A 27420-nucleotide genomic window follows, 5' to 3' on the forward strand; every position below is an offset into this window, starting at 1 on the left:
TTAGTATAATTTCACTATTAGTTATGTTTCAGAATTAAATAAATACCTGCGTTTTGCCTACATTTCCAATCCGTGGCGCGCTCCGTGTCGTCCTACATTATAGCCTATACTGTTTGCTAAATTCACAAACCATGGTCACCACACCTTGTATGTAAATTAGTAGCGTGCTCAAGCCTTGATAAAGAAGCAAATAGGCTTGTAGCTAGAATAGCAAGTTTTTATTTTCATACGGTCCTTCACTGCCTCCTGTTGTAGCCTAACTGACATTTTACAATGAATCCTATCCTGATAAAAAAAAAAATGTATTTGCCCTAAATACTATATAAATTCGTATAATGAATCACAGCCACAAAACTAATGGCCAAAATACTTCTATTTTCATCATAAACCACCACTTTTATTTTTTTTAATTGGCTTTATTATATCACCAGAATTTCCCACTTTACAGATGCAGATTTCTCCACGATACCAACAGTTACAAAGAAACCATATGGAATAACTGAAGTAGAAAATAAAATAAAAAACTGACCAGCCCCATAGGAATTTAATTCACATGCTTCAAACAAGGGGCAATAAGAGGGATTTTTTTCAATCATGATAGAATAATTTCGGGGTTAATTATTTTATTTAAATAGAAATATTACTTATATAAAATAACTGTACAGAAAACGAAATAGTGCTTAAATTTTAGCACATCTGTATTTTTCAGATGTATATCTGAAGAGTACATCTTCAACAGAGAGAGACCTGACTGTAGTTATGTAGCAACGTTTCCATGAGCACTGTCAAAGATACAGCATAACATGCTTAATTCAAATCAAGCAAGCCATTTGGTTGTGGTTCTCTTCAGATGATGATTGACAGTGGCAATAGGAAGATAATGCTTGAGAATTATCACTGTCTGTCACCCTCTGGAAGAGGTTCTGGAAGCCCTTCTCTCAAAAACCACATTGTGTTAAATGATTGACAATGTGATAATCCCATCACAGGAGGTTGGTGGTACCTTAATTGGAGGATGGGCTTGTGCTAATGGCTGGAGAGGATTCAGGGAAACAGTACCAAATACAGGTTTTTGATGCCATTCCATTTGCTCCATTCCGGCCATTATTATGCACCGTCCTCCCCTCTGCAGCCTCCTGTGAATCCCATCCATGTAGGTCTTCATTTAGGGCATTGGTTTCACATATTGATTTGCAAATCAATGATCTAATCAAACAATACTCATGTGCTAATGGTCAATAACTTGTTTGAAGGTTTCTTACTTTCCCAAGATAATCAGTGGTTTATCTACATGAGGAAATGTGGACACACCGACCTTCCACCTCGAGCACTAAACAGAAGAAAAATAAACAGGACACACGGCTCACATTGGATGTCAGAGAGCAGCTGAAAGCTATATCTGTATTTTGTACTAGTTCTCCAATCAACCTGAACACCTATTGGAAAAATGCAGGCTTTAAACCCTCATGATTTGTACATGTATTTGTAAGACAGACTAACAAAATGGGCTATAAAAACACTTTCCTCAATTTCTTAAATATAATTGCAAAGTCTAGTGGTAAAAGCGTAAAATACTACAGCCCTGGTTGTCCATTGCCAGCAGACTTGAAATGTTCTTTAAGGGCAGAGCTGTGATGCTCTGTACTGTGACACTGCTAAGTGCTGGTGACTCTTAACCCTGCGGCACCAAATGTTTTTAAGGCCAGGCACCACAGGCTGAAATGACATCACAGCATCTACCTATCAATTTTTAGATTTGTTGGTATTTTGGTCCATTAACATTAGTATTTTCAAAAAGTAAACAAAAATGACAATCTTGATAGTGCATATTTTCATTAGTTTATCATACTTTCATTAGTTTATCATACTACAGTCATCAAAATGTCATTAATTTTAACCACTTTAAAATGGACAAACATCCATAATTTCAAAGCCCCACTACATTGGATTACACAATTTATAAGCCCATTTCATAGAAAATGTAAAAAACGGAACTATATGTAGTAATTTACTTTGAAGAGATGGTGATTGGGTCTAAATAGGTTTTTGTTAGTCTAAATTCAGTGTACTTGTCTAACTGCCAATTCCGAAAAGTCAAGACTCTTCCCACACGCCAACTCATTTCCCCCAGCTTCAGAAGCAAATAGTGAATCTTAGATATATTCTCATACTTGCCCAAATATTCTAAATATGTTTGTTTTTTAATGTGCCAAAATGCATTTTACTTTCATGTCTTTAGTATTTTACAGAGTAAAAATATTTTTTAAGTATTTGTCCACAATGCACTGAGTAAGTCCGGTCCTGGAGTGTCTTAACAATATGAAACCAAAAATATTTAGGCTGACTTAATCCAGTGACTTTTTTTGTGTGTGGGATATGCAAATATTTAATTGAGATGTCACCTAGTTTGTATATTTCAAATTGTTTTAAATCTGAAATTGTAATACAAAAAAATATTATTTGTGTCTACATTCAACTGTAGAAAGTTGATTGTGATATGATTAAGGGGGGGAATCCCTATTACGGTGTGGTGTCTGGCCTTAATAGCTGCAGGATAAGGCCTTACACCTCACACAGTGCTCGGTTTCTTTAAGTACCAGAAAGTCACAGGTTGATGCCCGCTCAATGATAATTGGAGCCTGGCTGAATGGCTGTTCCTTGGTCGGGACTCCCTGGCACACATTGTACTTCTCTAGATCCAGGAGCAGGTTCGCCACCTGGGGCACAGATGTCAAGCAGGATGGGTGAGCTTCATACAGCGGGTGGGTGAGGAGCAGCGGCTGGCCCTGTACACAGATCTGATAGTAGAAGCTCGGGTCAATCTGCACGGTTGTGTCCACCATGTGGGAGAGCTTAGAGCACTGCAGTAGCTGTAGTGTCGGGCCCTCCACCATTATGGCAAACCAGAGTGTGGGGAGTGCAGAGCTGTGAATGGACTTCAGTAGCTTTAACAGCTCATGTTCTTGGTCGATCCCACTTGTTCCTGCACTGTCAGCAAGACTGAAGATCTGAGTGATCTATACAGAACATAATAGGGGTAACAAAATACAGTTGGAATCAATTCCGAGTCAATTACAGATTTACTTTCATATGTATCTCCTATAGAATATTTTAAAATCCAAGCAATCCAATGTAATCCCTAACTTCCTGTAGTTAGAAATTGAAAGGTAATTATTGGCCTTAAATATCAGTTACAATGTTGTAAAGTGTACTTATGCACCAAAGCAGGAAGTGGTCACTTACCATAGGTGTGACCTCCTCCACTTCTGGCTCCACAGACGGCGTTTCTACATCCATGTCCACACTTGGCCTTCCTCCATTCATTCCACTCTGTCTGTCCGGAGCTGGTGAGGATGTATTCTCAACTGGGGGTCCAACATATTTCACCGCGGGGTCTGCCGGTTTGAACAGTGTGCAATACTGGGCAATAAGAAAGAAATACACCATTACACCATACTCCAGTCTAAATATAAAAAAAGGTGAACACTGAAGAGCACACGAGTCATGGCATTTTATTATACTGTAAAACATTACATGCTTAAGAGAATTTCAATAAGGTAGAGAAGGGTGACTCACTGCTGGAGAACTTATAAGGTTGAGGATATCTGGGACATGCTCCAGAAGTGAATTATTTTTGACAATTTCCAGAGTCTCTTTGTGAGCCTGTAAAATATGAAACATCTGTTGAAAATATTGTGCATTTGAAAGATAAGAGCATTTTTAACCAATATAAAATGCCAAAAGGCAAATACCACAAAAGTAAACCTAAACAGAAGCTTAAAAGGGAAAAACCATTGCATTTTGCACCATCATGATGTGGCCAGTGACACTTCTAGATCTTGAAAACCTGACTGCTGACATGCAAAACATTTTTTGGGATTAACAGTGGACTAATGAAAAAAAAAAAATAATAAAAAAAAAAAAAGACCAAAAGATAGGTTTGAGTTGATGTTCTCTTTAAGTTTGAATCCAAATTGATTCCAACCTGGACTGTCGGTATGTGGTTTCTGAAATTCTCATCCCGGCGTTTGCTGGGAAGCATAGGGCGCCAATGTGCCTACAACAATAACAGACACAATTAATGCACATATCAGTATTTGCATGGAATCCTGTACTCAAATCAATGTGACGTTAAGATGGGAAACAATAAACATTGCCTTTCCCTATTGTGCCATCTCCACATAGTAATACTCACTGTTTCCATGTAGCGATAATCCTCTTCTTGCTGCAGTGGCTCGTCGTCATCATCAGTGAACTCCATGTCCACTTGCAGATGCTGTGTTTTTCTTTTCTTTGAGGTTGTCTTGCGACTGTATGTAAAGTGAGGCCTAGGCCTGCCAAGCTGCACCCACCCCTCTTGGGACCCAAAATCAGTCTGGCCCAACTGAAAGGGCAACAAGTGTCTCTGTCAAACACATACATACACATAAGAGCACCATTGAAAGCGTTGTTAGGAGTCCATTCATGGCATAACAATGAGTTCGGCCATTGCTTAATTTCAAATAAGGACCAATTCAAACGGTACTTTAAAAAAATATTGTCACCCTCAAAATGCTCATACAACTGACAATTATTTCAACATAGGTGAGTAATCAACCCTTACCATGGCCTGTCTCTGGCACTGTCGTAGACGACACTTCTGTCTCTTCTTATTGCTGCCTCCAAACTTGGGTTTGTCTATGCAGAAATCACAAGTGCCACAGTCTGTCCTACTATTACAGGCTTCACACTTCCCACAGGAGCGCCGCTTACGTTTCCTCACCCAAGCCTGAAAGCCAGAATGATAATTAAAATGTTTTAAAAAAATACATATCATTATTTGTACTACTATCGTTAAATGTAAAAAATGTAAATTAAAAATCCATTTCACTGTCTAGATATTCAGTGGACCGATATAAGGTAGCTTGTTGGCCCAAACTGTGACCAAATTCAGATGGAGACCTCACTAGGAAGAGCAGGGTTTTAATGTGGGAGAGGTTGTAATTGGCCAGCAGAGGGCACTCCTCGATAGAATTGGGGTAAGATATCTTGAAGCAGAGCTCACCTCATAGTCAGCATCATCACCATCAAACTCTTCATCGTCATCTTCTATATCGACATTCACAGAGAAGTCCTCAGGGTCACTGTATTGAGAAGTGGAGTTCTGTGGGAATAATGAGATTTATCTATTCTGCCCTTTCCTCTTTATTCAATACCAAATCTAATTTTATTTGTCACATGTGCCAAATACAACAGGTGTAGACCTTACTGTGAAATGCTTATATACAAGCCCTTAACCAACAATGCAGTTCAAGAAATAGAGTTAGTAAATATTTTCTTAAATAAAATAAAAAATAAAACAAAAAGTAAAAGTAAAAATAACGAGGCTATATACAGGGGGTGCCAGTACCGAGTCAATGTGCGGGGGTACAGGTTAGTTGAGTTAATTTGACTATGTAGGTAGGGTTAAAGTGACAATGCATAGATAATAAACAGCGAGTAGCAGCAGAGTAAAAACAAAAGGGTAGCTGTGCCACTAGAGATTCTGGGTGCGAGTCCAGGCTCTGTCACAGCCGGCAGCGAACGGGAAACCCATGGGGGGGCTCATAATTGACAGAGCGTCGTCCGGGTTAGGGGAGGGTTTGGCCTGGCAGGTATGTTCTTGTCCCATTGCGCACTAGCGACCCCTGTGGCGTGCTGGGTGCAGTGCATGCTGACACGGTCGCCAGGTGTACAGCGTTTCCTCCAACACATTGGTGCGGCTGGCTTCCGGGTTAAGTGGGTATTGTGTCAAGAAGCAGTGCGTCTTGGTTGGGTTGTGTATCGGAAGATGCACAGCTCTTAACGTTTGCCACTCCCGAGTCCGTATGGAAGTTGCAGCGATGAGACAAGACTAACTTCCAACTGGATACCACGAAATTGAGGGAGAGGTTGTTGTCCTGGCACCACACCTGCCAGGTCTCTGACTTCCTCCCTATTGGCTCTCTCATCGTTGTCGGTGATCAGGCCTACCACTGTTGTGTCAGCAAACTTAATGATGGTGTTGGAGTTGTGCTTGGCCACGCAGACGTGGGTGAACAGGGAGTACAGGAGGGGACTAAGCATGCACCCATGAGGGGCCCCAGTGTTGAGGATCAGTGTGGCAGATGTGTTGTTGCCTACCATTACCACCTAGGGGAAACCCGTCAGGAAGTACAGAATCCAGTTGCAGAGGGAGGTGGTTAGTCCGAGGGTCATTAGCTTAGTCATGCGCTTTGTGGGCACTATGGTGTTGAACGCTGAGCTGTAGTCAATAAAGAGCATTCTCACATAGGTGGTCCTTTTGTCCAGGTGGGAGAGGGCAGTGTGGAGTGCAATTGAGATTGCAAATCTGTTGGTGCGGTATGCGAATTGAAGTGGGTCTAGTGTTTCCGGGAGGATGGTGTTGATGTGAGCCATGACCAGCCTTTCAATGCACTTCATGGCTACCAACGTGAGTGCTACGGGGCAGTAGTCATTTAGGCAGGTTACCTTCGCTCTCTTGTGAACCAACCGGGACTATGGTGGTCTGCTTGAAACATGTAGGTATTACAGACTCAGTCAGGGAGAGGTTGAAAGTGTCAGTGAAGACACTTGGCAGGGGGTCCCGCGCATGCTCCGAGTTCACATCCTGGTAATCTGTCTGGCCTCGCGGCCTTGTGAATGTTGACCTGTTTAAAGGTCTTGCTCACATCGACTACGGAGAGCGTAATCACAGTCATCCGGAAGAGCTGGTTCTCTCTTGCATGCTTCAGTCCTGCTTGTCTCGACGCAAGCATAGAAGGCATTTAGCTCGTCTGGTAGGCTTGTGTCACTGGGCAGCTGGCAGCTGGGTTTCCCTTTGTAGTCCGTAATAGTTTGCAAGCCCTGCCACATCCGACGAGCGTCAGAGCCGGTGTAGTAGGATTCAATCTTTGTCCTGTATTGAAGCTATGCCCGTTTGATGGTTTGTGAGGGCATAGCGGGATTTCTTATAAGCGTCTGGATTAGTGTCCCGCTCCTTGAAAGCAGCAGCTCTAGCCTTTAGCTCAGTGCAGATGTTGTCTGTAATCCATGGCTTCTGGTTGGGGTATGTACGTACGGTCACTGTGCGGACGACGCCGTCAATGCACTTATTGATGAAGCCGCTGAGGAAGTGGGAAATCTGAGGTATGTAGGTTTTCAAATCTGCCTATCCAATATAGTGTCATATTGCACTTCCTGAGGCTTCTACTAGATGTCAACAGTCTTTAGAACCTTGTTTCAGGCTTCTTCTGTGAAGGGGGAGAGAATAAGAGCTGTTTGACTAAGGGGTCTGGCAAAAGGCCATGAGCTCAGTCAGTAATCGTCTCTCCATTTCTGCTTTTTGTAATCTTCCTCCTCCTGTAACTCCTTTGGCTGGAAAAATGGCTGTGTTTTTCTGTGACTAGGTGCTGACCTAACAATCGCATGGTATGCTTTCGTCGTAAAGCCTTTTTGAAATCGGACACTGTGGTGGGATTAACAAGTGTATCTTTAAAATGGTGTATAATACTTGTATGTTTGAGGAATTTTAATTATGAGATTTCTGTTGTTTGAATTTGGCGCCCTGCACTTCCACTGGCTATTGTCAAGTCGATCCGGTTTAATGGGATCTCAGCCATAAGAAGTTAATGTCCCGTTGGTAGGATAGTCTCGATCACAGATCATCCAGTTTACTTTCCAATTATTGCACGTTTGCCAATAGAACGGATGGTAGAGGCGGTTTACCCACTCGCCAATGAATTCTAGCATGGCATCCCATCCTCGGCTCCCTGTATTTCCGTCTTCATGCGAATGACGGGGATTTGGGCCTGGTCTCGTGGAAGCAGTATATCCTTCGCGTCGGACTCATTAAAGAAGCTCTTTTCGGTCATGAGACGGTAGCAGCAACATTATGTACAATATAAGTTAAACAACGCGGGGGGAAAAGCCCCATTATTATTAAATTACATTCATAGTAATCATTTAATATGCAAAGGAAACTAAGATAAGGAGTAGAAGAGTATTATTAGAGAGAGCTGGGTATTGTTACCTGCAATTGTCTGCTGTCAATCTGCAAAACAAATGCTTTACATTCAGTTATGGGAGATTTTCATGGAGAGGTGAAGAGAATATTCCAAATTCACTGCCAATGTTCATATGTGGACTTGTGGGACATACTGCTCTATATTGAGTAAGCATAATAGATATGAATAGACAATAGCCTTCTGCAGTTGTCATATACATGCAAACTAAGATATCCTAGGTAATGGGGTTCTAGAAAATTACCTGAAAATTCATCATGGGATAGGGATCCAACATTTGGGGACCATCGGGTTTATACTGAAATACACATACATAAACAATCAAAATAAATCACCACTTGGATTTCTTCAATCTCTGTCTGTTCTTTGGTCAGTCTGTACCTTGAGGATAGGACATTTGCATTTACGTTTCCGACAGCGGACAAGTTTTCTGGTGTCAGGGTTCAGTGTTTTTTTGCAGTTGGCACAACTCCCACAATCTTCTGTGGTAAGGCAAGCCCTACAGTGACCACAAGGAATCCACTAAAACAGACAACAATAATTCTGGAGTTAGAGTATTCCTATCCATTTAGACCTATGTTGATAAATCCTTGTTTAACTACGTAAAACTGAAATAATTAAAGAGTCAAAAATACTAAACGGGAAGTCGAGGAGCATGCACGCATGTTAAAAACAGAAATGGGAGTAGTAGACTCGTTAGTTGAGGAACACCTGTTTACCTTTCTGAATCTTTGATGAAGTTGAATCTTGGCTATAGTTGGATTGTTGGCTAAAAGCATAGAGGGATACTGTTAAGACAATATTAAACGTATACTTCATAAAATAGTAAAAACAGGCACATTTACAATGTTTTTAAACTTAAAAATATGTAAATTCTGTTCCTCTTTAAAACAAATTTGTAAAATGTTTTTCCTTTAATTGACACTAAAGAGTTGACATACCCCTGCATATGGTGCAACAGGGACTCTTCATCTGCCTTTCATACTCTAAGCCTGTATATGAATTACCACAAATGGCACAGATGCTGAAATAAAGAGTATCGAAGCAAGTTACCTAAGGTACCAAATGCATTCTCAAGATATTAACACATCAACCCCTTCAATCACTCCCATGTATTCTTTGCTTATTTTACATTTAAGAAAGCTGTATCTCAGGGGAAAACACTCAAGCAGACATGCAAAAAAAAAATATCCAATTCACACATGCGTATAATAGGGCAAATATAAGCAAATTAACAAATATGTACTGAACAAAAATATTAACGCAACATGCAACAATTTCAATGATTTTACTGAGATACAGTAAATCTGTCAATTTAAATAAATTCATTAGTTACTAATCTATGGATTTCACATGACTGGGCAGGGGCGCAGCCATGGGTGGGCCTCAGGGGCCATGGGGGGGGGGGGGACAGCCAATCAGAATGATTTTTCCCCAAAGGTTATTTTTTTACACACAGAAACACTCTTCAGTTTCATCAGCTGTCCGGGTGGCTGGTCTCAGACGATCCTGCAGGTGAAGAAACCAGATGTGGAGGTCCTGGGCTGGCGTGGTTACATGTGGTCTGTGGTTTTGAGGCTAGTTGGACGTACTGCCAAATTCTCTAAAATGACGTTGGAGGCGGCTTCAGGTAGAGAAATTAACATTCAATTCTCTGGCAACAGCTCTGGTGGACATTTCTGCAGTCCACATGCCAATTTCACACTACCTCAAAACTTGAGACATCTGTAGCATTGTATTGCGAGACAAAACTGCACATTTTAGAGTGGCCTTTCATTGTCCCTTGTGCATCATGATGTTTAATCAGCTTCTTGATATACACAACATCTGTCAGGTGAATGGATCATCTTAGCCAAAGAAGAAATGCTCACTAACTGGGATATAAACAAATATGTGCACAAACTTTGAAAGAAGCTTTTTGTACTTATGGAAAAATGTCTGGTTTCAGCTCATGAAACATGGGACCAACACGTTACATGTTGCGTTTATATTTTTGTTCAGTGTATATATAGCCTAAACCATGATTATGTATGAGGAATTTGTAAACTTAAATTCTCAGAGATACAATTATAGGAGAACATAGAAGCATTTGACTCACCCAAAGAAGGGCTCTGAACCAGCCTTCCCATTGATGGAGACTGAAAGTGATGATGCAGGGCTCAAGGGCAGTTTAGTTTCATTTTGCTTCACATCTTCCACATCATGAGCGACAGAAGCTGAACTAATCTTTGCGAGAGACGAGTTCGGTCTTGGGGGAGTGGTATGTTGGAGATCTTTGCTTGGCGTAACCATAGAGCTGCGACTCAGAGGGGTCAGTCTGTGATGGGAGTCAGGACTGTCTGCCCGCTCCCCTCTGTTCTTCAAGCTGGACTCTGAGGAAAATCCACAGTCCACTAAGGGAGGAGGATCCTTCTGTATGTTCTAACAGACCATGGGTTGGAATAGACAAGATGGTAGTTGTTAGAAAATACATTCAAATTAGTGAAGTGAAAGAAAAGGTATAATTTCAAGTAAATACTGGGAGCTTTTTATTTTATTATTACCGTCTTTCTCGCACGCAAGGGCTTGGGTTGTCCAGCACCCCTGAACACCCCTGCTTTGTAATCAAACATTGTCATGTCCAGAGTATCTGCCAGGACTTTGGAAAGCTCAACCCTACTTCTCACACGCTCATTACTCGGACTTCAGGTTCACAGAGAAGGGAATAAAGATAGTGTGATCCATTAGTGGCATCAATGATTTATAAAAAGTTACCTATAATACTGACAATGAAATGAACGCGCTGTGGGCCTCTGTATTATTAAGAAATTGGTTTTACCGCGTTTTTATTTCAAACCAACGGCTTATTCAAACAGGTACAGCAAGTGAGCTCTCGTAAATAACAATGAACCTCATGTCATGAGACAATACCAATGGTAAAAATCTAGACTGGCCCATGGTCTAAAAATGAAGAGAGTTTTGCTAGAATGTTTTTACCTCATGTAATAAACGTCACTCTGGCCAACACTAGAACCTGAACGACGAACAACCGCTTTGCGCTTCCACCCCTTTCCAAGTGCCGGCCAGTCCTCCCAGCCCTCTTCAACCGTTACTCTTTTCTTCCGTCTATAAACAGAAAACCTGGCATAAAATATAAACACGTCAGCAAAGTATACCAGCATAAGAGCATAAAACATTACAGCAGAGCATATCGACTGGCTAGTCTGTATAGTTTGACTGTCTACATATTTGCTACAAGAAAGGACATTTGGGGCCCATTACAGCAGGTTGACGTTAATTGTGATAAATCTTTGCCTGGAGGCAGAACTGAGCGATTTCTGCTTGATAGGCCAGCTGCAAAGACAAAATTTTCTATATTGCAAAAAATATAAAAATACTTTAGGTCTTAATTTAATGTTAAAATTTGATTGGATGACTTTTTGGCTGCGCCAGCTAACCTCCAGGACAAGATTCATGACAACAACAAAAAAACACTCAACTGCCCCAATTCACTGCCCCAGATAAATCCTTCTTTAAAAAAGTTGGGGAGTTTTATGTTGGGGAGTAAATTAGCCAACTTCTGTATTGATTTGTGGGCCCTAGAAACCCTGACATGTTTTAATAACATTGATACAACAGCAGCCAAAGCTAGTCAAATCAAGTGTCACATCTCACTCAACATACAGGTTGTTGCTGTTGATTTTCTTCTCAAGGCCTGCCACGCTACCGCTCCTTTCGCTCCCTGCAACACTCTCCTCTTCGGCATCCCCTTTGCCATTCACACGCCGCTCCCCCATCGCAAGGCCCAAGTTCCAACCCTGTGTGTCATCTTCATAATTGTCATCCTCCAGGGGCTCAAACCAGTCTACAGGTTGTTCCTCAGCAACTCCCCCTGGGATCTTCTCTGTCTGCCCATGGCCTGTCATCACAGGAACAGAGGTGGCATGGTCCTGAATGTCAAGGCTGTCCGAGGGAGCCAGGGCCTCCAGTGGCGATAGGACCTGAGAGGTCCTCTCCAGCCCATTGTCCCCAACCTCAGTCCTCTCCTCCCTTTCTATAAGTAGATCATTTGTAGGTTTTAGTACCTCTCCGTTTATCTCCATGTCTTCCTCCCCTGGCCCTCTGCCGGAACCTCGGTTATCCACCAGTCCTTCATTCATTTCTGTGGCTCTATACACTCATTAAGCCACAGGTCTAAATGTTCTCCAAAATGTTCTTGAACAACGACTTCCAAGGTTCACACATCCAAGACCTTGCATAACAATACAGAGGAGTGCTCACATCCAGTGGGGTCCTAGAGTAACTCAAGCATAAACTTTGCTTCTCTGTATATGTGCTTGCATCCCCAAAGGGCTTCCCAAAACCTTCAGTCTTCCCATTGATGTATAGGACCTGAAAAGATAAAGTTGAGAAATAACAGCATTGGCTTTACGCAGGCTGTAAGCAGAATTTCACATGGGTATACCCTGAATCAATGCATCCACATCATAACACCATCCCAATACAGTCAGCTGAGCTGTTCAAGAAGTTTCAGCCTAATCAAACCAGTCTGCTATTGCCAGAGACTGCTACTCATAATATATTTCTAACTTGACAGTCAGCTGTCCAGTAGTTGAAAGTAGGTAAGTTTTGTTAACAATTAGAAACATAATGTATATATGATGTCACGTATATATGAAAATAATAGGTACTTAGTTGTATTAGTAGTTATACAACAACTTCATTTTGTTGTTAATTTTTTAAATTGTATTATTATTTGCCATATTATTGTTTCTACTTTTCTTTTACACTTGAAACGAGATGGAGCATCATTCAAGACATTGCATCCTCCACAATGTCATATATTCAGACAAGTCAATTCCTATCTACTGTAACGTTAGCTACAATAATCAAACCAACGTTAATAATCAATAACTCTAACAATGTAACAGTTAGCGAATGCGCCTCTCCTCTATGTACTGATTATTTTAGTGACGGCGTTAACAGGTATTTGGTAAGAACGACATAAGTGGACATAGTAGCATCATACAGATAAGCTAGTTAACGTTAGCTAGCTAATGCTACCATACTTCGTCGCCGTTTGATTGTTAACTAACGTTAGCTAGATAGCTAGCTTGTTAACATAGCAGCTAACGTTAACAAGCAAACGACAAGTCACGACAACCATGGAAAAAAAACGAGTCATTTCAAACACAATGACATATTGAAACCAAAACCGCGAAACAGCTACCGAGCTACCACAGACAAATATATTAAACATATTAGGGATAACGTTAGATAGATAACGTTACCTATTCATATAATCAGTGTAAGCGGAAGTATAGCTAGATCAGTTAGCCACATTAGCTAGCAAAAACGTCGTTGACTGTTTATTGGACAGAGCTAACGAGCACACCCACCACTTACGAGGAGAAACATACATGTGAAAAATGGACGCAGCTCCAAAACAAAACAGCATAAATATGTTCAAAACAGCATCTAATATCGAAAACTTACCATCGACGGTTAAGAACCGGAAATTACATGCAACATAACAGGAAACACAAATTAAACGCAAACATGGATGCTTGGGTCGTCCCTACCCTCTACCCCTTACTATTTCTACTGCTACGTTAGTTCACCCCAAATGTACCTTAACCAGTGTATATTACATTGACAAGACATTCGCGTGACCGCTACAACAATGGAAATTCATGTCCTCAAAGATGGAAGGCAGGCGGGAGAAGGTGAAATCAGGTGGGACCATTCTAGCCAATAAGAGGGCAAATATTTGTGTGACCAACATGCCGTAGAGATAGATATGTTAATACAACATGTATTTATTTTATTAACACTTTATTAACACTATATATAGACATAATATGACATTTGAAATGTCTTTATTCTTTTGAAAATTGCGTGAGTTTAATATTTACTGCTCACTTTTTGATCATTTCACTTTTGTTGATCCATTTCACTTGTTTTGGCAATGTAAACATGTTTCCCATGCCAATAAATCCACGTGAATTGAATAAAGGACTCGTCTTTGTATCTGTGACATTATAACATATTTTACAGAATGGGCAGTGCCAGAGACTATCTCCATTTTAAAGTAGTCCATTTTCTTCTCCATTAGCTGATTGCTTGAAAATCATAGGAATAGCCACTTAGTTGACTACTTTGAAATGGTGGAACCCCTCAATGGCAATTGTCCATGCTAAATAAAGTTATGTCCATGATGACTCAGTCCTCTGTCTCCATGACAACAGGCATAACTCCAAAATAAAGTATTTTTTTCAAAGTTGCCGAAATGCCACGTGCATCCACTCATAACAACCTAGCCATTACAAAACATCTATTCAATCAAATAAACCTCACGTTAAAAAAAATGTAATTCAATGTATTTTTGACCAAATTCGACACTCTGACCTCCATACAAAAATTCTTCACTTCGTGGACTTATTTTCGTTGCCAGATTTTGGGCGGAGTAAAACCTCTCGCTTCACTTAACCGAACTTCAGTGGGGTGACGTCAGAGTTCGGACGTCCCAATGATACCGTTTAGACGTATCCTTTCTCGCTCACGTGAAATGCCTGCTTTTAGTAGCTAGCGCGCGTCTCTTTTTTGTTTGTATACTGGTGTTGTAAAGTATGACTGTATATTTTATATTTCTTAATAAAAAAGTATCTAGCTAACGACTACTAAACTAACTTGTGGTGTGAATGTGTGGAATATTCCATCTCATAACTTAACAGTTGACTGTGGTATAGTGCAGCTAAAGGGGTTTGAAACCACTGGTGTACCTGTTTCTTAGTGGGTGCGATAACAGAATGACATAACACATGGTGAGATAAACATCAAACAAAGATACAAAGCAAAATACTCAACACAAATATAAATTCAACAGAAAATTATCAACTTCTTGTGTTGTACACATATCCTTTATTTTCTTGACTAGAGAGATACCAGCAGTAACAGTGCAGCAATAGTACTGGACACAAGGAAAAATATATTAATTTACCATTCAAATATTTCAGTTAATCAATTTCAGCACAAAAGTCATAAAATCCTTAATAAAAATAGCCGAAGTCTCGAACAAAAAGATGGAAAGGATTATATTCTAAGATATACTATAAATCTGACAAATGTACAAAAATGCCACTCAGAAATAACATGAAGATGCAGATGTGGCTGTCTATCTGTCCTTGTTGCAACGGAGATCCGTTGTCAGTGGGTCATGCTGAATGGTTTGGTGCAGCATGAGAGCAAGTAGACCTGCCCTGTTGGTCATAGCAGTCCTCATGTTGCGCTCCTGCTCAAAGAGCTCGTCTAGTTTGTACCACTGTTCACAAATACATTTTGGGAGAAAAGCAAGGTGTGATGACTAATATACTAAAATCATTTTTGAAAACTGTCTTTGAAATCAAATGTTTAAAATTCACTTTCACTATCGTATCAACTACTACTTATGAAGGTCAATTATATGTTTGTTATAACCAGGGTCTTAGTCAATTCCAATTAAAGTTAGCTAGAAATCAATAGATGAACTAGAATTCTGGGATCTTTCTGATTCTAATCTAAAGAAATTCTAATGGAATTGACCCCAACCTGGATGAAGTGGCCTAAAATAAGAGATTGATGTGGTGCATTCCACTACTAACCACTCGGACACGCTCCAGGTCCACCTCGGCTCTTCTGAGCTTCTCCCAGTTGTAGTGCTTATTACATTTGCGCTTAGAAACCCTGCAGTGCTCTCCCGTCACCTCAAACACATTACGGACCAGAGGACAGCCGCACACCTCATCCCCTGGGACCTACCCACAAAACATGAGAAGGGCAAGAGAAGCCAAGGTACAAATCGTAAGTCAAACAGCAGGACAATTAGTGTGCTTTATGACAAAGTTCTTTGGGATTTGAATTGCCAATCATCACCGACCTTTGGGTCCCTGGAATGCTCTGGGCACAAGACCTGAAGCCTCTTGCAGTAGGTCTTGCTCTGGGGATTGTACACATCACAGAACAGTCTTGTTGCTCTGAGAAAACAAAAAGCACATAGAATACCTCGGTGAAACAAAGTCCACTTCTAGCAAACCCATTCAAAGTGCTTGACTCTCTTACCCTTCGATCTTAGTTGGGTACATGGAACCAAAAGAAGTCTGGCTCTCATACTGTCAACGCAAAAGAGAGCGAAATACAGAACGTTATCAGTTTATACAGTAAAGAGTACACATTTCCTTGGTCCTTTTGGTAGGAGTGCATATTTGCAACTTATATATTCGTATTGTTAGTACTCTATATTAAGTGTTCATTCTGTACGTTTCATCTTCTCCCCATATAGGATGTTGCAGCAACTGCAAGCAAACACTCATCAGGCAAGTGCACTGCAGTCTGGATGTATACCACAAACTGTCAGAACCAAGATCAGAGAAACTAAACAGGAAGTCTCTGTCTGAAGCCTGTCGCATGTTTCCCAGTCAAAAACGTTAGCGCATATATTATGATGATCTACAGACTCACCTTAGCATAACATCTCTCCATGTGTCGCAATGCCACTTTTGGGTTGATAGGGTGACTGCAGGACACACAGAAAATCAGCAGATCTGTTTCTTCATTATCCCCTTCATTCGCCTGAAACAGGAACCAAAAGATTAACAAAAGAAAGATTTGAACCCAAACGGGAAAAACATATCTCTAGTTGAGGAGCTTCGACCTCACTGGATAAATACTGCAGTGGGCAACAACAAAAGTTCTTATACTGAAGGGGCTCACCTCCTCATCCTGCTGGACCACCTGCTGCTTGGCCTTGGCAATGATGCCCTCCAGCTCGTGGAAGCGTTTCTCCATGTCGGTGAGGCGTATGCGGGCATTCTGCTGATCCCTCCGGATCCGCTCCAGTTGCTTCTTGCCCTGCTCCTCAGCGACGCAGGGGCTCTGCTGCCACTGCTGGATACGCTGAGGGAGAATCTCAAAGATCCGGCTGCAGACAGAAATAGAAAGTATTTTACTGTTGACACATTTTCTTACTGTTGCATTGTGTCAGTGTTGTAATTTGTGTTCTTACTTGGCAGCCAGCTTTATGCCACATTCCTCTGAGCAGTATTTGGAGTTGGCGCGTGCTGCCTCAACACAGCTGGGCCCGAGGCACTGCCGCTGTCCTCCTCCATCTCTGGCATCGCCCTTATTGTTGTGCCGAAGTTTGTCCTTGTGCTTCTGCTTCTGTTTGTGCCGCCGTGACTCTTTCTGATATAAATTCACAAAAACAAATCCCATTGTACACATATAATATTGTCATGTAAAATCATTCCACTTCTATGTATTTTGTCACAACAGTAATATTCCCATGATGCAATAAAAAACAAAAGCTGAAATATTCAAATATTTGGTAGATGTGGACGGCAACTGCATGGATACTTGTAACAATAATCTGTGTGTGTTTGCTAGATCTAAAAATAAAATTTGCTTACTTTCTTGTCAAATGTATTTTCGCGTCTCTTCACATGCTTGACCTTAACAGCTTTCTTTCGCAGGACAGGGCTGAAGGGAGGGCCGTCCTCCTCATTACTGAGCCATGGCTGGGTAAAAAAAAAACGATAGATGAACCCACATTCAAAATACTTGAAAGTGCTGCCCAAGCTAAAGATGATCTGTGTGTATTTTGAATGCATTTCAATTTGTTGTTGTTGTTAGATAAATTAGAAACTAGGCTGAAAATTATATTGTAATACCATGTTTTCGTCGTATCCTGCCGCCTTGTACTTTTCGTAGAGTTCTGCCTCACTATCGTAGTCATCTGAATATCGTCTTCGCCGGTGGTAGGAATTATCCCTCCTTTCACGCAAATTAAACTCTTCATCTTTCACACGCAACATTTTCTGCAGAGAATTTAGAGACATTATGTCACATAGTTTGCAAGACTACAACTGTTTTTTGACCAGTTGAAAATAAGTTAGGAGGAAAAATAAGATTGATGGCATAGTCTCATCATTAGGAAACTGACCCTGGCTCGGACATCACACTGCCTAAATCGACACTTCTGTCTTATTTTGTTGGGACCACCAAATTTCTTCATATCCTTGCAGAAGTCGCATGTGGCACAGTCCTCAGTCCTCAAGCAGGGCTCGCACTCCCCACACATACGAGCGGAACGCTTAACCTGAGAAACACAAAAGAGACAAAGATACAGTGCCTTCAGAAAATATTCACACCCCTTGACTTTTTCCACATTTTGTTGTGTTAGACTGAATTTAAAATTGATTAAGATTTGTGTCACTGGCATACACATAATACCCCATAATGTCAAAGTGGAATTATGTTTTTCAAAATTTTAACAAAAATAATGAAAACCTGAAATGTCTTGAGTCAATAAGTATTCAATCCCTTTGATATACCAAGCCTAAATAAGTTCAGGAATGAATATTTGCTTAAAAAGTCACATAAGTTGCATGGACTCACTCTGTGTGCAATAATAGTGTTCAACAATAATAGTGTTATCCCTTTGAGCATGATGAAGTTATTCACTAAACTTTGGATGGTGTATCAATACACCCAGTCGCAACAAAGATACAGGCATCCTCCCTAACTTTGTTGCCGGAGAGGAAGGAAACTGCTCCGAGATTTCACCATGAGGCCAATGGTGACTTTAAAACAGTTAGAGTTTAATGGCTGTGATAGGAGAAACCTGAGGATGGATCAACAACATTGTAGTTACTCCACAATACTAACCTAAATGACAGAGTGAAAAGGAAGCCTGTACAGAATAAAAATATTCCAAAACATGCATCCTGTTTGCAACAAGGATCTAAAGTAATACTGCAAAAAATGTGGCAAAGCTTTTTGTCCTGAATACAAAGTGTTATGCTTGGGGCAAATCCAATCCAATACATTACTGAGAACCACTCTCCATATTTTGAAGAAGAGTGGTGGCTGCATCATGTTATGGGTAAGCTTGTTATCATTAAGGACTGGGGAGTTTTTCAGGATAAAAAAATAAATGGAATGGAGCTAAGCACAATCAAAATCCTAGAGGAAAACCTGGTTGTCTGCTTTCCACCAGACACTAGGAGAGGAATTCACCTTTCAGCAGGACAATTACCCCAAACACAACACCAAATCTACACTGGAGTTGCTTACAAAGAAGACAGTGAATGTTCCTGAGTAGCTGAGTTACAGTTACAGACTTAAATCTACTTGAAAATCTATGGCAAGACCTGAAAATGTTGGTCTAGCAATGATCAAAAACCAACTTGACAGAGCTGGAACATTTTTTTAAATTAATAATGGGAAAATGTTGCACAATCCAGCTGTGGGAAGCTATTAGAGACTTACCCAGAAAGATCAAAGGAGTGTGAAAACTTATGTAGATTAGATAACTATATGTAATTTTCAATAAATGTGCGCAAATGTCTAAAAACATGTTTTCACTTTGTCATTATGGGATATTGTGTGTAGATGGGTGAGAGAAACATTTTATTTGATCCATTTTGAATTTGGGCTGTAACACAACAAAATGTGGAATAAGTCAAGGGGTATGAATACTTTTTGAAAGCATTGTATGTTTGCCAACAGAGTTGCTCCAAAGATACATTGAAAGAAAGTGGGGACATAACGTTTAGATGTAAAATAACTAACATTTGATCCACGGCGCTTTTCAGATTTATAATCTGGAGTGCTGTTCTGACTTTCAAAATTTCTCTCTGACTCTCTCTGGCTCTCTGCCTCCTTTTCACGGCTCTTCTTTGGACGGTATTTTATCTCCAATGATGGGTTATCGTCTAATCAAAAGCAACAGACATTGTGTAAGGTTAGAAAGCACATGTGAGTACCCAATGTGAATGATAGTGAATGGTAAACCATTAAAACCTCACCTTGGCATCGCAGGCAGTACCACTGCCTGATAGCTTTGGCCATCTTCTCTGTGAGATTGATGCAGTTACCATGAAACCACTCATTGCAATTGTCACAACCACTACAAGGAAAACAGATGTGAGCCCTATGAAACCAAGGTTAATGTTTCAAAGTCATTTCATGTTTACTTGTATGATCATCTGAATAAACTCACATCATGAAGCAATTGATGTCAGGTTTTCGACAAATGCAGTACACCTGTGCCTTCTCCCCCTCCATAGTGCTCACAAGTCCCGGTGCAGGCTCGAAGTCTGACACTTCACTGTCCTGGAAGAGATAAACATCAGAAGATCATAATCATCTTGCCAATCAGATCAAACCTCATAGCTAAACTAGCCCATTCAATAGACGGTAATATTTAAACCTCTTACTTAAGGATCAATTTTCGCCTAAAATGACATACCCAAATCTAACTGCCTGTAGCTCAGGTCCTGAAGCAAGGATATGCATATTCTTGAAACCATTTGAAAGGAAATACTTAGAAATGTGTGGAAATGTGAAATTAATGTAGGAGCATAAAACACATTAGACCTGGAAAAAAATTATACAAAGAAAAGCATGCATTTTGTTCTCGTTTTTGTACCATCATCTTTGAAATGCAAGAGAAAGGTCCAAATGTAATATTCCAGTTTAGGTGCAATTTATATTTCGGTGTATTTCAGTGTATGTGCACAGTTTAAGACTGATTCAATGAACCATTGCATTTCTGTTTAAAATGTTGTATCATCAAGACTGCCCAAATGTGCCTAATTGGTTAATGAATACATTTTCAAGTTCATAACTGTGCACTCTTCAAATAATAGCATGGTATTCTTTCACGGTAATAGCTACTGTAAATTGGACAGTGCAGTTAGATTAACAATAATTTAAGCTTTCTGCCCATATCAGATATGTCTATATCCTCTGAAATTGTCTTGTTACTTACAACCTTGTGCTAATCACATTAGCTTACGTTAGCTTGTGCGTATCTTAGTATCTGTGCGATGAGTATGACGTGTTTCCAGGACACTGAGCAACTATATTAGTATCTGTGCGATGAGTATGACGTGTTTCCAGGACACTGAGCAACTATATTAATTTACTCCCGTTACGGCTGGTATTTACTTCCAAAAAAGGTCAAAATAATAATTTACTGGCAACCCCACCCCCGAAAAAAATGCTTCGGCACCTCCAATGTATTGAGCTGTTGTAGTAGACTTCCGAACCTGTGCGTGGCAGTAATTGGTGATTTACATTGAAGGTGTCAAATAGGCATTTTTTCAGTTGCTTGAACTGTGACAGTAATTGAATAACCGTGTAACTGAAGGTTATGGATGAAGACGGTCATGAAAATAAAATAACCGTCAAACCATTTAAATAGGCCTACATTAAATATTACGATATATTTGTATTAACTTTATTTTCATGTAGATAAACTTGACCTAAAAGCTGGAATGTTTACTAATTATAAGCAAACAAATTCAACTAACCTGTCTGTTAAACTTTCTACATTTCCTCCTCTTACCAACTTTCCTTTGATGCTAGAGCAGCTAAATCACTAGATGCGGAGTGCTATAGGCTATGGCAACTTCAGTAAAAAAATTGTGTGGACTTTCTTTGATACAATGCACGTTTTCATTGCTTGATAGTGTATAAATATATATTAAAAAAGGGTTGTGCGTGTCTTGACTATTCATTAATTATTCAACAGCAGTCAAAAAGGTTGTTCTGGCTCTGAGGCCTAAAATGTGCTAATGTTGTGTCAAATGGACAATTCGCCAATCCTCTCTAACCTGACATGTTATAATTTGATACAGATTTTTTTCTTAACTTAGACTAATCAACGTTGATCAGGCCCGGTCCTGGCCGATTTGCAGCCCTAGACGAGGCAAAAAAAAATGTCCACCCTCCTATCCCAGCAAAGTAGAATAGTAGCCTAGGCTATTTAGTGAGAAATCAAATTGTATTTGTCACAGGTGTAGACCTTAACGTGAAATGCTTACTTTACAAGCCCTTCCCCAATAATGAAGAATTTTTTAAAGAAAATATATATATTTTTTATGTAAGAAAATAATTGCAAAATAAAAAACCTAAAGCTATATACAGCTATATACGGTACCGAGTCAATGTACGGGGCTACAGGTTAGACAAGGTCATTGAGGTAATATATACAGTGCCAGTCAAAAGTTTGGACACACCTACTCAGGGCTTTTCTTTCACTATTTTCTACATTGTAGAATAATAGTGAAGACAAACTATTAAATAACACATGGAATCATGTAGTAACCAAAAAAAGTGTTGAACAAATCTAAATATATTTCAGATTCAACAAAGTAGCCACCCTTTGCCTTGACAGCTTTGCACACGCTGGTCATTCTCTCAACCAGCTTCACCTGGAATGCTTTTCCAACAGTCTTGAAGGAGTTCCCACATATGCTGAGCACTTGTTGGCTGCTTTTCCTTCACTCTCAATTGGGTTGAGGTTGGGTGATTGTGGAGGCTAGGTCATCTGATGCAGCACTCCATCACTGCCCTTATTGGTCAAATAGTTCTTACACAGTCTGGAGGTGTGTTGGGTCATTGTCCTGTTGAAAAACAAATGATAGTGCCACTAAGAGCAAACCAGAGGGGATGGCGTATCGCTGCAGAATGCTGTGGTAGCCATGCTGGTTAAGTGTGCCTTGAATTCTAAATAAATCACAGACAGTGTCACCAGCAAAATCACCCCCGCCACAATCAAACCTCCTCCTCCATGCTTCACGGTGGGAACCACACATGCGGAGATCATCTGTTCACCTACTCTGCGTCTCACAAAGACACTGCGGTTGGAACCTTGAACCTCCAATTTGGACTCATCAGACCAAAGGACAGAATTCCACCGGTCTAATGTCCATTGCTCATGTTTCTTGCCCCAAGCAAGTCTCCTCTTCTTAATGGTGCCCTTTAATAGTAGTTTCTTTTCAGCAATTCGACCACAAAGGCCTGATTCACGCATTCTCCTCTGAACAGTTGATGTTGAGATGCGTCTCTGTGAAACATCTGGGCTGCAATCTGAGGTGCAGTTATTCTGGGTCTTCCTTTTCTGTGACGGTTCTCATGAGCCAGTTTCATCATAGCACTTGATGGTTTTTGCGACTGCACTTGAAGAAACTTTAAAAGTTCTTGAAATTTCACTCGTTTGCATGCTTTTCTGGTGATATACAGTGACTTCGAAAAGTATTCAGACCCCTTGACTTTCTCTACATTTTGTTACGTTACAGCCTTATTCTAAAATTGCTTTTCCCTCATCATTCTACACACAATACTGCAAATTTATAATAAAAAAAAAAACTGATATCACATTTACAGAAGTATTCAGACCCTTTACTCAGTAAGTACTTTGTTGAAGAACCTTTGGCAGCGACTACAGCCTCAAGTCTACTTGGGTATGACGCTACAAGCTTGGCACACCTGTATTTGGAGAGTTTCTCCCCTTCTTCTCTGCAGATCCTCTCAAGCTCGGGCAGGTTGGATGGAGAGCGTTGCTGCACAGCTATTTTCAGGTCTCTCCAGAGATGTTTCGATTGGGTTCAAGTCCGGGCTCTAGCTGGGCCACTCAAGGACATTCAGAGACTTTTCCTGAAGCCACTTGTGCGTTGTCTTGGCTGTGTGCTTAGGGTTAGAGTCCTGCTGAAAGGTGAACCTTTGCCCCCAGTCTGAGGTCCTGAGCGCTTTGGAGCAGGTTTTAAATCAATGATTTCTGTACTTTGCTCTGTTCATCTTTGCCTCAAGCCTGACTAGTCTCCCAGTCCCTGCCGCTGAAAAACATCCCCACAGCATGCTTCACCATAGGGATGGTGCCAGGTCTCTTCCAGACGTGACACTTGGCATTCAGGCCAATCATGGTTTCATCAGACCAGATAATCTTGTTTCTCATGGTCTGAGTCTTTAGGTGCCTTTGGGCAAACTCCAAACAGGCTGTCATGTGTCTTTTACTGAGGAGTGGCTTCTGTCTGGCCACTACCATAAAGGCCTGATTGGTGGACTGCTGCAGAGAATGTTGTGCTTCTGCAAGGTTCTTCCATCTCCACAGAGGAACTCTAGAGCTCGGTCAAACTTCTTACATTTAAGAATAATGGTGGTCACTGTGTTCTTGGGGACCTTCAATGCTGCAGAAATGTTTTGGTACCCTTACCCAGACACAATCCTGTCTCGGAGCTCTACGGAGAATTCCTTCGACCTCATGGCTTGGTTTTCGCTGTGACGTGCACTGTCAAATGTTTTACCTTTTCATAGACAGTTGTGTGCTTTTCCAAATCATGTCCAATCAATTACATTTACCACAGGTGGCCTCCAATCAAGTTGTAGAAAAATCTAAGAATATGAATGGAAACAGGATGCACCTGAGCTCAATTTCGAGTCTCATAGCAAAGGGTCGGACTACTTACGTAAAATATAAACGCAACATGCAACAATTTCAAAGATTTTACTGAGTTAGTTCACATAAGGAAATCAGTAAATTGAAATATTCATTAGGCCCCAATCTATGCATTTCACATGACTGGGATTACAGATAGCTTTTTTTTTTAAAGGGCGTGGATCATAAAATCAGTCAGTATCTGGTGTGACCATCATTTGTCTCATGCAACACAACATCTCCTTCACATAGAGTTAATCCAGCTGTTGATTGTGGCCTGTGGAATGTTGTCCCACTCCTAATGGCTGTGCTAAGTGGAATACGCTGTCATATGTAACGGATGTGAAACGGCTAGGAAGTGTGTACAGATCCTTGCGACATGGAGCCGTGCATTTTCATGCTGGAACAGGAGGTGATGGCGGCAGATTAATGGTACGACAATGAGCCTGAGGGTCTTATCACGGTATCTTTGTGCATTCAAAATACCATCAATAAAATGCAATTGTGTTTGTTGTCCGTACCTTATACCTGCCCATACCATAACCCCACGACCACCATGGGGTACTTTTACTGAGTTCAAACGTTGACATAAGAAAACAGCAAGCCCACACAACACCATACACGTGGTCTGCGGTTGTGAAGCTGGTTGGACGTACTGACAAATTCTCTAAAACAACGTTAGACGCAGATTATGGTAGAGCAATGAACATTAAATGTTCTGGCAACAGCTCTGGTGGACATTCCTGCAGTCAGCATGCCAATTGCATGCTCCCCCAAAACTTTTGACATCTGTGGCATTGTGTTGTTTGACAAAACTGCACATTTTAGAGCAGCCTTTTATTGTGCCCAGCACAAGGTGCACCAGTGTAATGATCATGTTGTTTGCAGCTTCTTGATATGCCACATCTGTCAGGTGGCTCGATTATCTTGGCAAATGAGAAACTCTCACTAAGAGCTTTGTAATCAAATTTCAGCACAACATTTGAGAGAAGTAAGCTTTTTGTGAGTATGGAACATTTCTGGGATCTTTTATTTCAGCTATAATGAAAAATGGGACCAACACTTTACATGTTGCATTTATATTTTTGTTCAGTATGTGTGTAAAGATGTGTGTTGAGTGTCATTTAAAATATTGCATCAAGAAGATGGAGGGGTGTGTGGCAAAGATATGGTGTGTCTCCCCAGAATGCATGCATATGTAGGAAAGTGACATTTACACACATACACCACTAATAAATTGAGCTTCTCAGTCATTTTCTCTTCACCTCACACAAGTAAATAGTATTTTTTAACATCCATTGAGAATGATAGTTCCTCAGTATTTGAAAAATCTTTCCAACACTGCCGGCCTCGATAAATCAAACAAGCCTCGGTGTGAAAGAGAAAAATATCACGATCTGACGATCCCACATATCCAGTGGCTGTCCCGAGCTCACTGGCACATCAAACTCTGAGGGCCCTGAATAGGCTAGTTAATACAATGTTGCAATTTATCTAGCAACAGGCCCAACTCAGTGATAATTTGTTATGTTGCACTTCACTAGCAATAGCTCAACTCAAGACAGATTGAAAGAGAGGCAGACAGGCGTAGTAGAGAGATGAATGTAATTGAAGGAACACGAATTTTCACCAGGATATTTTCTGTTTTTTATTTTGTCGACTTTAGGTCCATGTATTTCAATTAGTTGATGACGCAGCCTACTGCTGCATTGGCCATAGGCTATCTCTGAGTTCCTTACTCTCATTTCTTTAACCTCTAAATGATCACAGTGAATACCAACTTTTAGCACAGATACTGGGGCAAAGTTTTCAGCCATTAAATTCACCCACATTTGGCTCCATGTACACTACAATTACGACACTAGGTTGTTACTTATTTTTAATTGGTCCGTGGGCCATTTGCCCATCCCTGGGCCTGGATTAGACCAAGCATCTGGGCTCTTAACAAAACATCCCGGGTCAGAATATACTATCGTTGGGTAGGGCAAAGCTATCTATCTATCTATCTATCTATCTATCTATACCGCTGGATTTTCGGTCTGATCGGCTCATCATAATTTAAAAAAACAACTACCCTGATGGCAAACACAACATAAACATTTTAAATTGTGTCATATCTACTATTTTACGTACACTCTACATCGAGTCTAACTGGTCTGCGCAATGAGACATTTGTTTACAAACGAATTCTGCCGCGTTCCAGGTGGCAAATTCGCTAGTAATATGGCTCTTGATGATACCAGACGAAAAAGGAAGCGAGACAACCCACTCACAGTTTTTTTTCTGGTTCATTATTGCATTGGTGCCTATGGGAGACACACCCAGTTAAGTAGACCGGAACTTGCTTTTTTTTCAATGGTAAACGGCCAGGGTGAACTATATTCCTTTATCCACCATCTTTGCTTAATACCCAAAATTACTGGCTAACTACCTACCTTAGCCAGGGACTAGCACGAATCTACCTCAATGCTAGGCAACTAACCGTGAAATTCACATAAAATAAAAGGCCTCTCTTTATTAATTTAGTTAACCAACATTACCATTTGTGATGTCTTTGCAATCCTCGATCAAATTTCAACAATAGTAAACAACTGCTCCGGGTCAAAATCTGGTTCGACGACGCCGGAAATCATCGGCTAAACTCGGATGGATTCGGTATATAGCTGGCCAACCATTGGTTGGGTCTTCTTCTTCTATGATGTCATTGCGGTGGCGGTCCGCAAACAAACGTTGAATGTGCATGCCCCCGCCTACTGTGCTGGAGTGTGCGATCAATCATGGCTTGCCTAATTCTGTACTACTAAGAAAAGAAAATGTAAAAACCAGATAAATCCCTACTAATTTATACCCCCCCCCCCCCCCCCCCCCCAAACAAAAAACTCCCAAGCCCCCAACCATTGGACTTGATATTATGCTGAAACAATCCCCCCTAAGGATTATTCAGCATGTCAACAACCATTTCGGCAGTAGCATCTGTTACCCTGAATAACTATTTTGCCTTATCCACAATAACCTTCCATTTCTGCTCTCCACAACCTGAGGCATGCTGATAAAATTAAATGAAAGCTATGAAGTTAACTTTATTTCAAAGTGTCCTTTGACACAGCACATTCATGAGCACAAGATTTCTGAACAAGTCTCGAAACCATGCCAGGCCCAGCA

General features: G+C 40.7%; 2 protein-coding genes across 9 annotated transcripts; both read right to left on the minus strand.

Annotated features, from left to right (window-relative positions):
- Nucleotides 1-408: 408 nt before the first annotated feature.
- LOC109890947 (uncharacterized) lies at nucleotides 409-13679 on the minus strand. Of its 7 annotated transcripts, none has more exons than XM_020483123.2 (17): nucleotides 13497-13678; nucleotides 11685-12392; nucleotides 10998-11126; nucleotides 10565-10703; nucleotides 10120-10442; nucleotides 8963-9045; nucleotides 8741-8790; nucleotides 8403-8543; nucleotides 8266-8319; nucleotides 8030-8050; nucleotides 5045-5143; nucleotides 4604-4768; nucleotides 4196-4405; nucleotides 3986-4057; nucleotides 3577-3663; nucleotides 3244-3420; nucleotides 409-3017 (listed from the first exon to the last, which is right to left on the minus strand). In XM_020483123.2, the coding sequence occupies exons 2-17, from the start codon at nucleotides 12158-12160 to the stop codon at nucleotides 2541-2543; spliced, it is 2703 nt and encodes a 900-aa protein (XP_020338712.1). In that variant the 5' UTR covers nucleotides 12161-12392; nucleotides 13497-13678; the 3' UTR covers nucleotides 409-2540. The 7 variants fall into 7 exon arrangements, with proteins under 7 accessions (XP_020338712.1, XP_020338708.1, XP_020338713.1 ...); XM_020483119.2 differs by having other exon boundaries at nucleotides 10998-11141; nucleotides 13497-13677; XM_020483124.2 differs by having other exon boundaries at nucleotides 4196-4384; nucleotides 10998-11141; nucleotides 13497-13606.
- A 1216-nt stretch (nucleotides 13680-14895) lies between these two features.
- LOC109890948 (CXXC-type zinc finger protein 1-like) lies at nucleotides 14896-26904 on the minus strand. 2 transcript variants are annotated; one of them, XM_020483126.2, is made up of 14 exons: nucleotides 26799-26904; nucleotides 20038-20150; nucleotides 19844-19944; nucleotides 19608-19750; nucleotides 17977-18132; nucleotides 17705-17851; nucleotides 17444-17551; nucleotides 17041-17219; nucleotides 16749-16956; nucleotides 16497-16607; nucleotides 16098-16147; nucleotides 15916-16012; nucleotides 15641-15793; nucleotides 14896-15321 (listed from the first exon to the last, which is right to left on the minus strand). In XM_020483126.2, exons 1-14 carry the CDS (start codon nucleotides 26799-26801, stop codon nucleotides 15175-15177), a joined length of 1716 nt encoding a protein of 571 aa, XP_020338715.1. In that variant the 5' UTR covers nucleotides 26802-26904; the 3' UTR covers nucleotides 14896-15174. The 2 variants fall into 2 exon arrangements, with proteins under 2 accessions (XP_020338715.1, XP_031680791.1); XM_031824931.1 differs by lacking the exon at nucleotides 19608-19750 and having other exon boundaries at nucleotides 26799-26896.
- Nucleotides 26905-27420: the final 516 nt, after the last annotated feature.

Source organism: Oncorhynchus kisutch, linkage group LG5 (assembly GCF_002021735.2).
Source record: "Oncorhynchus kisutch isolate 150728-3 linkage group LG5, Okis_V2, whole genome shotgun sequence".
Taxonomy (NCBI): domain Eukaryota; kingdom Metazoa; phylum Chordata; class Actinopteri; order Salmoniformes; family Salmonidae; genus Oncorhynchus; species Oncorhynchus kisutch.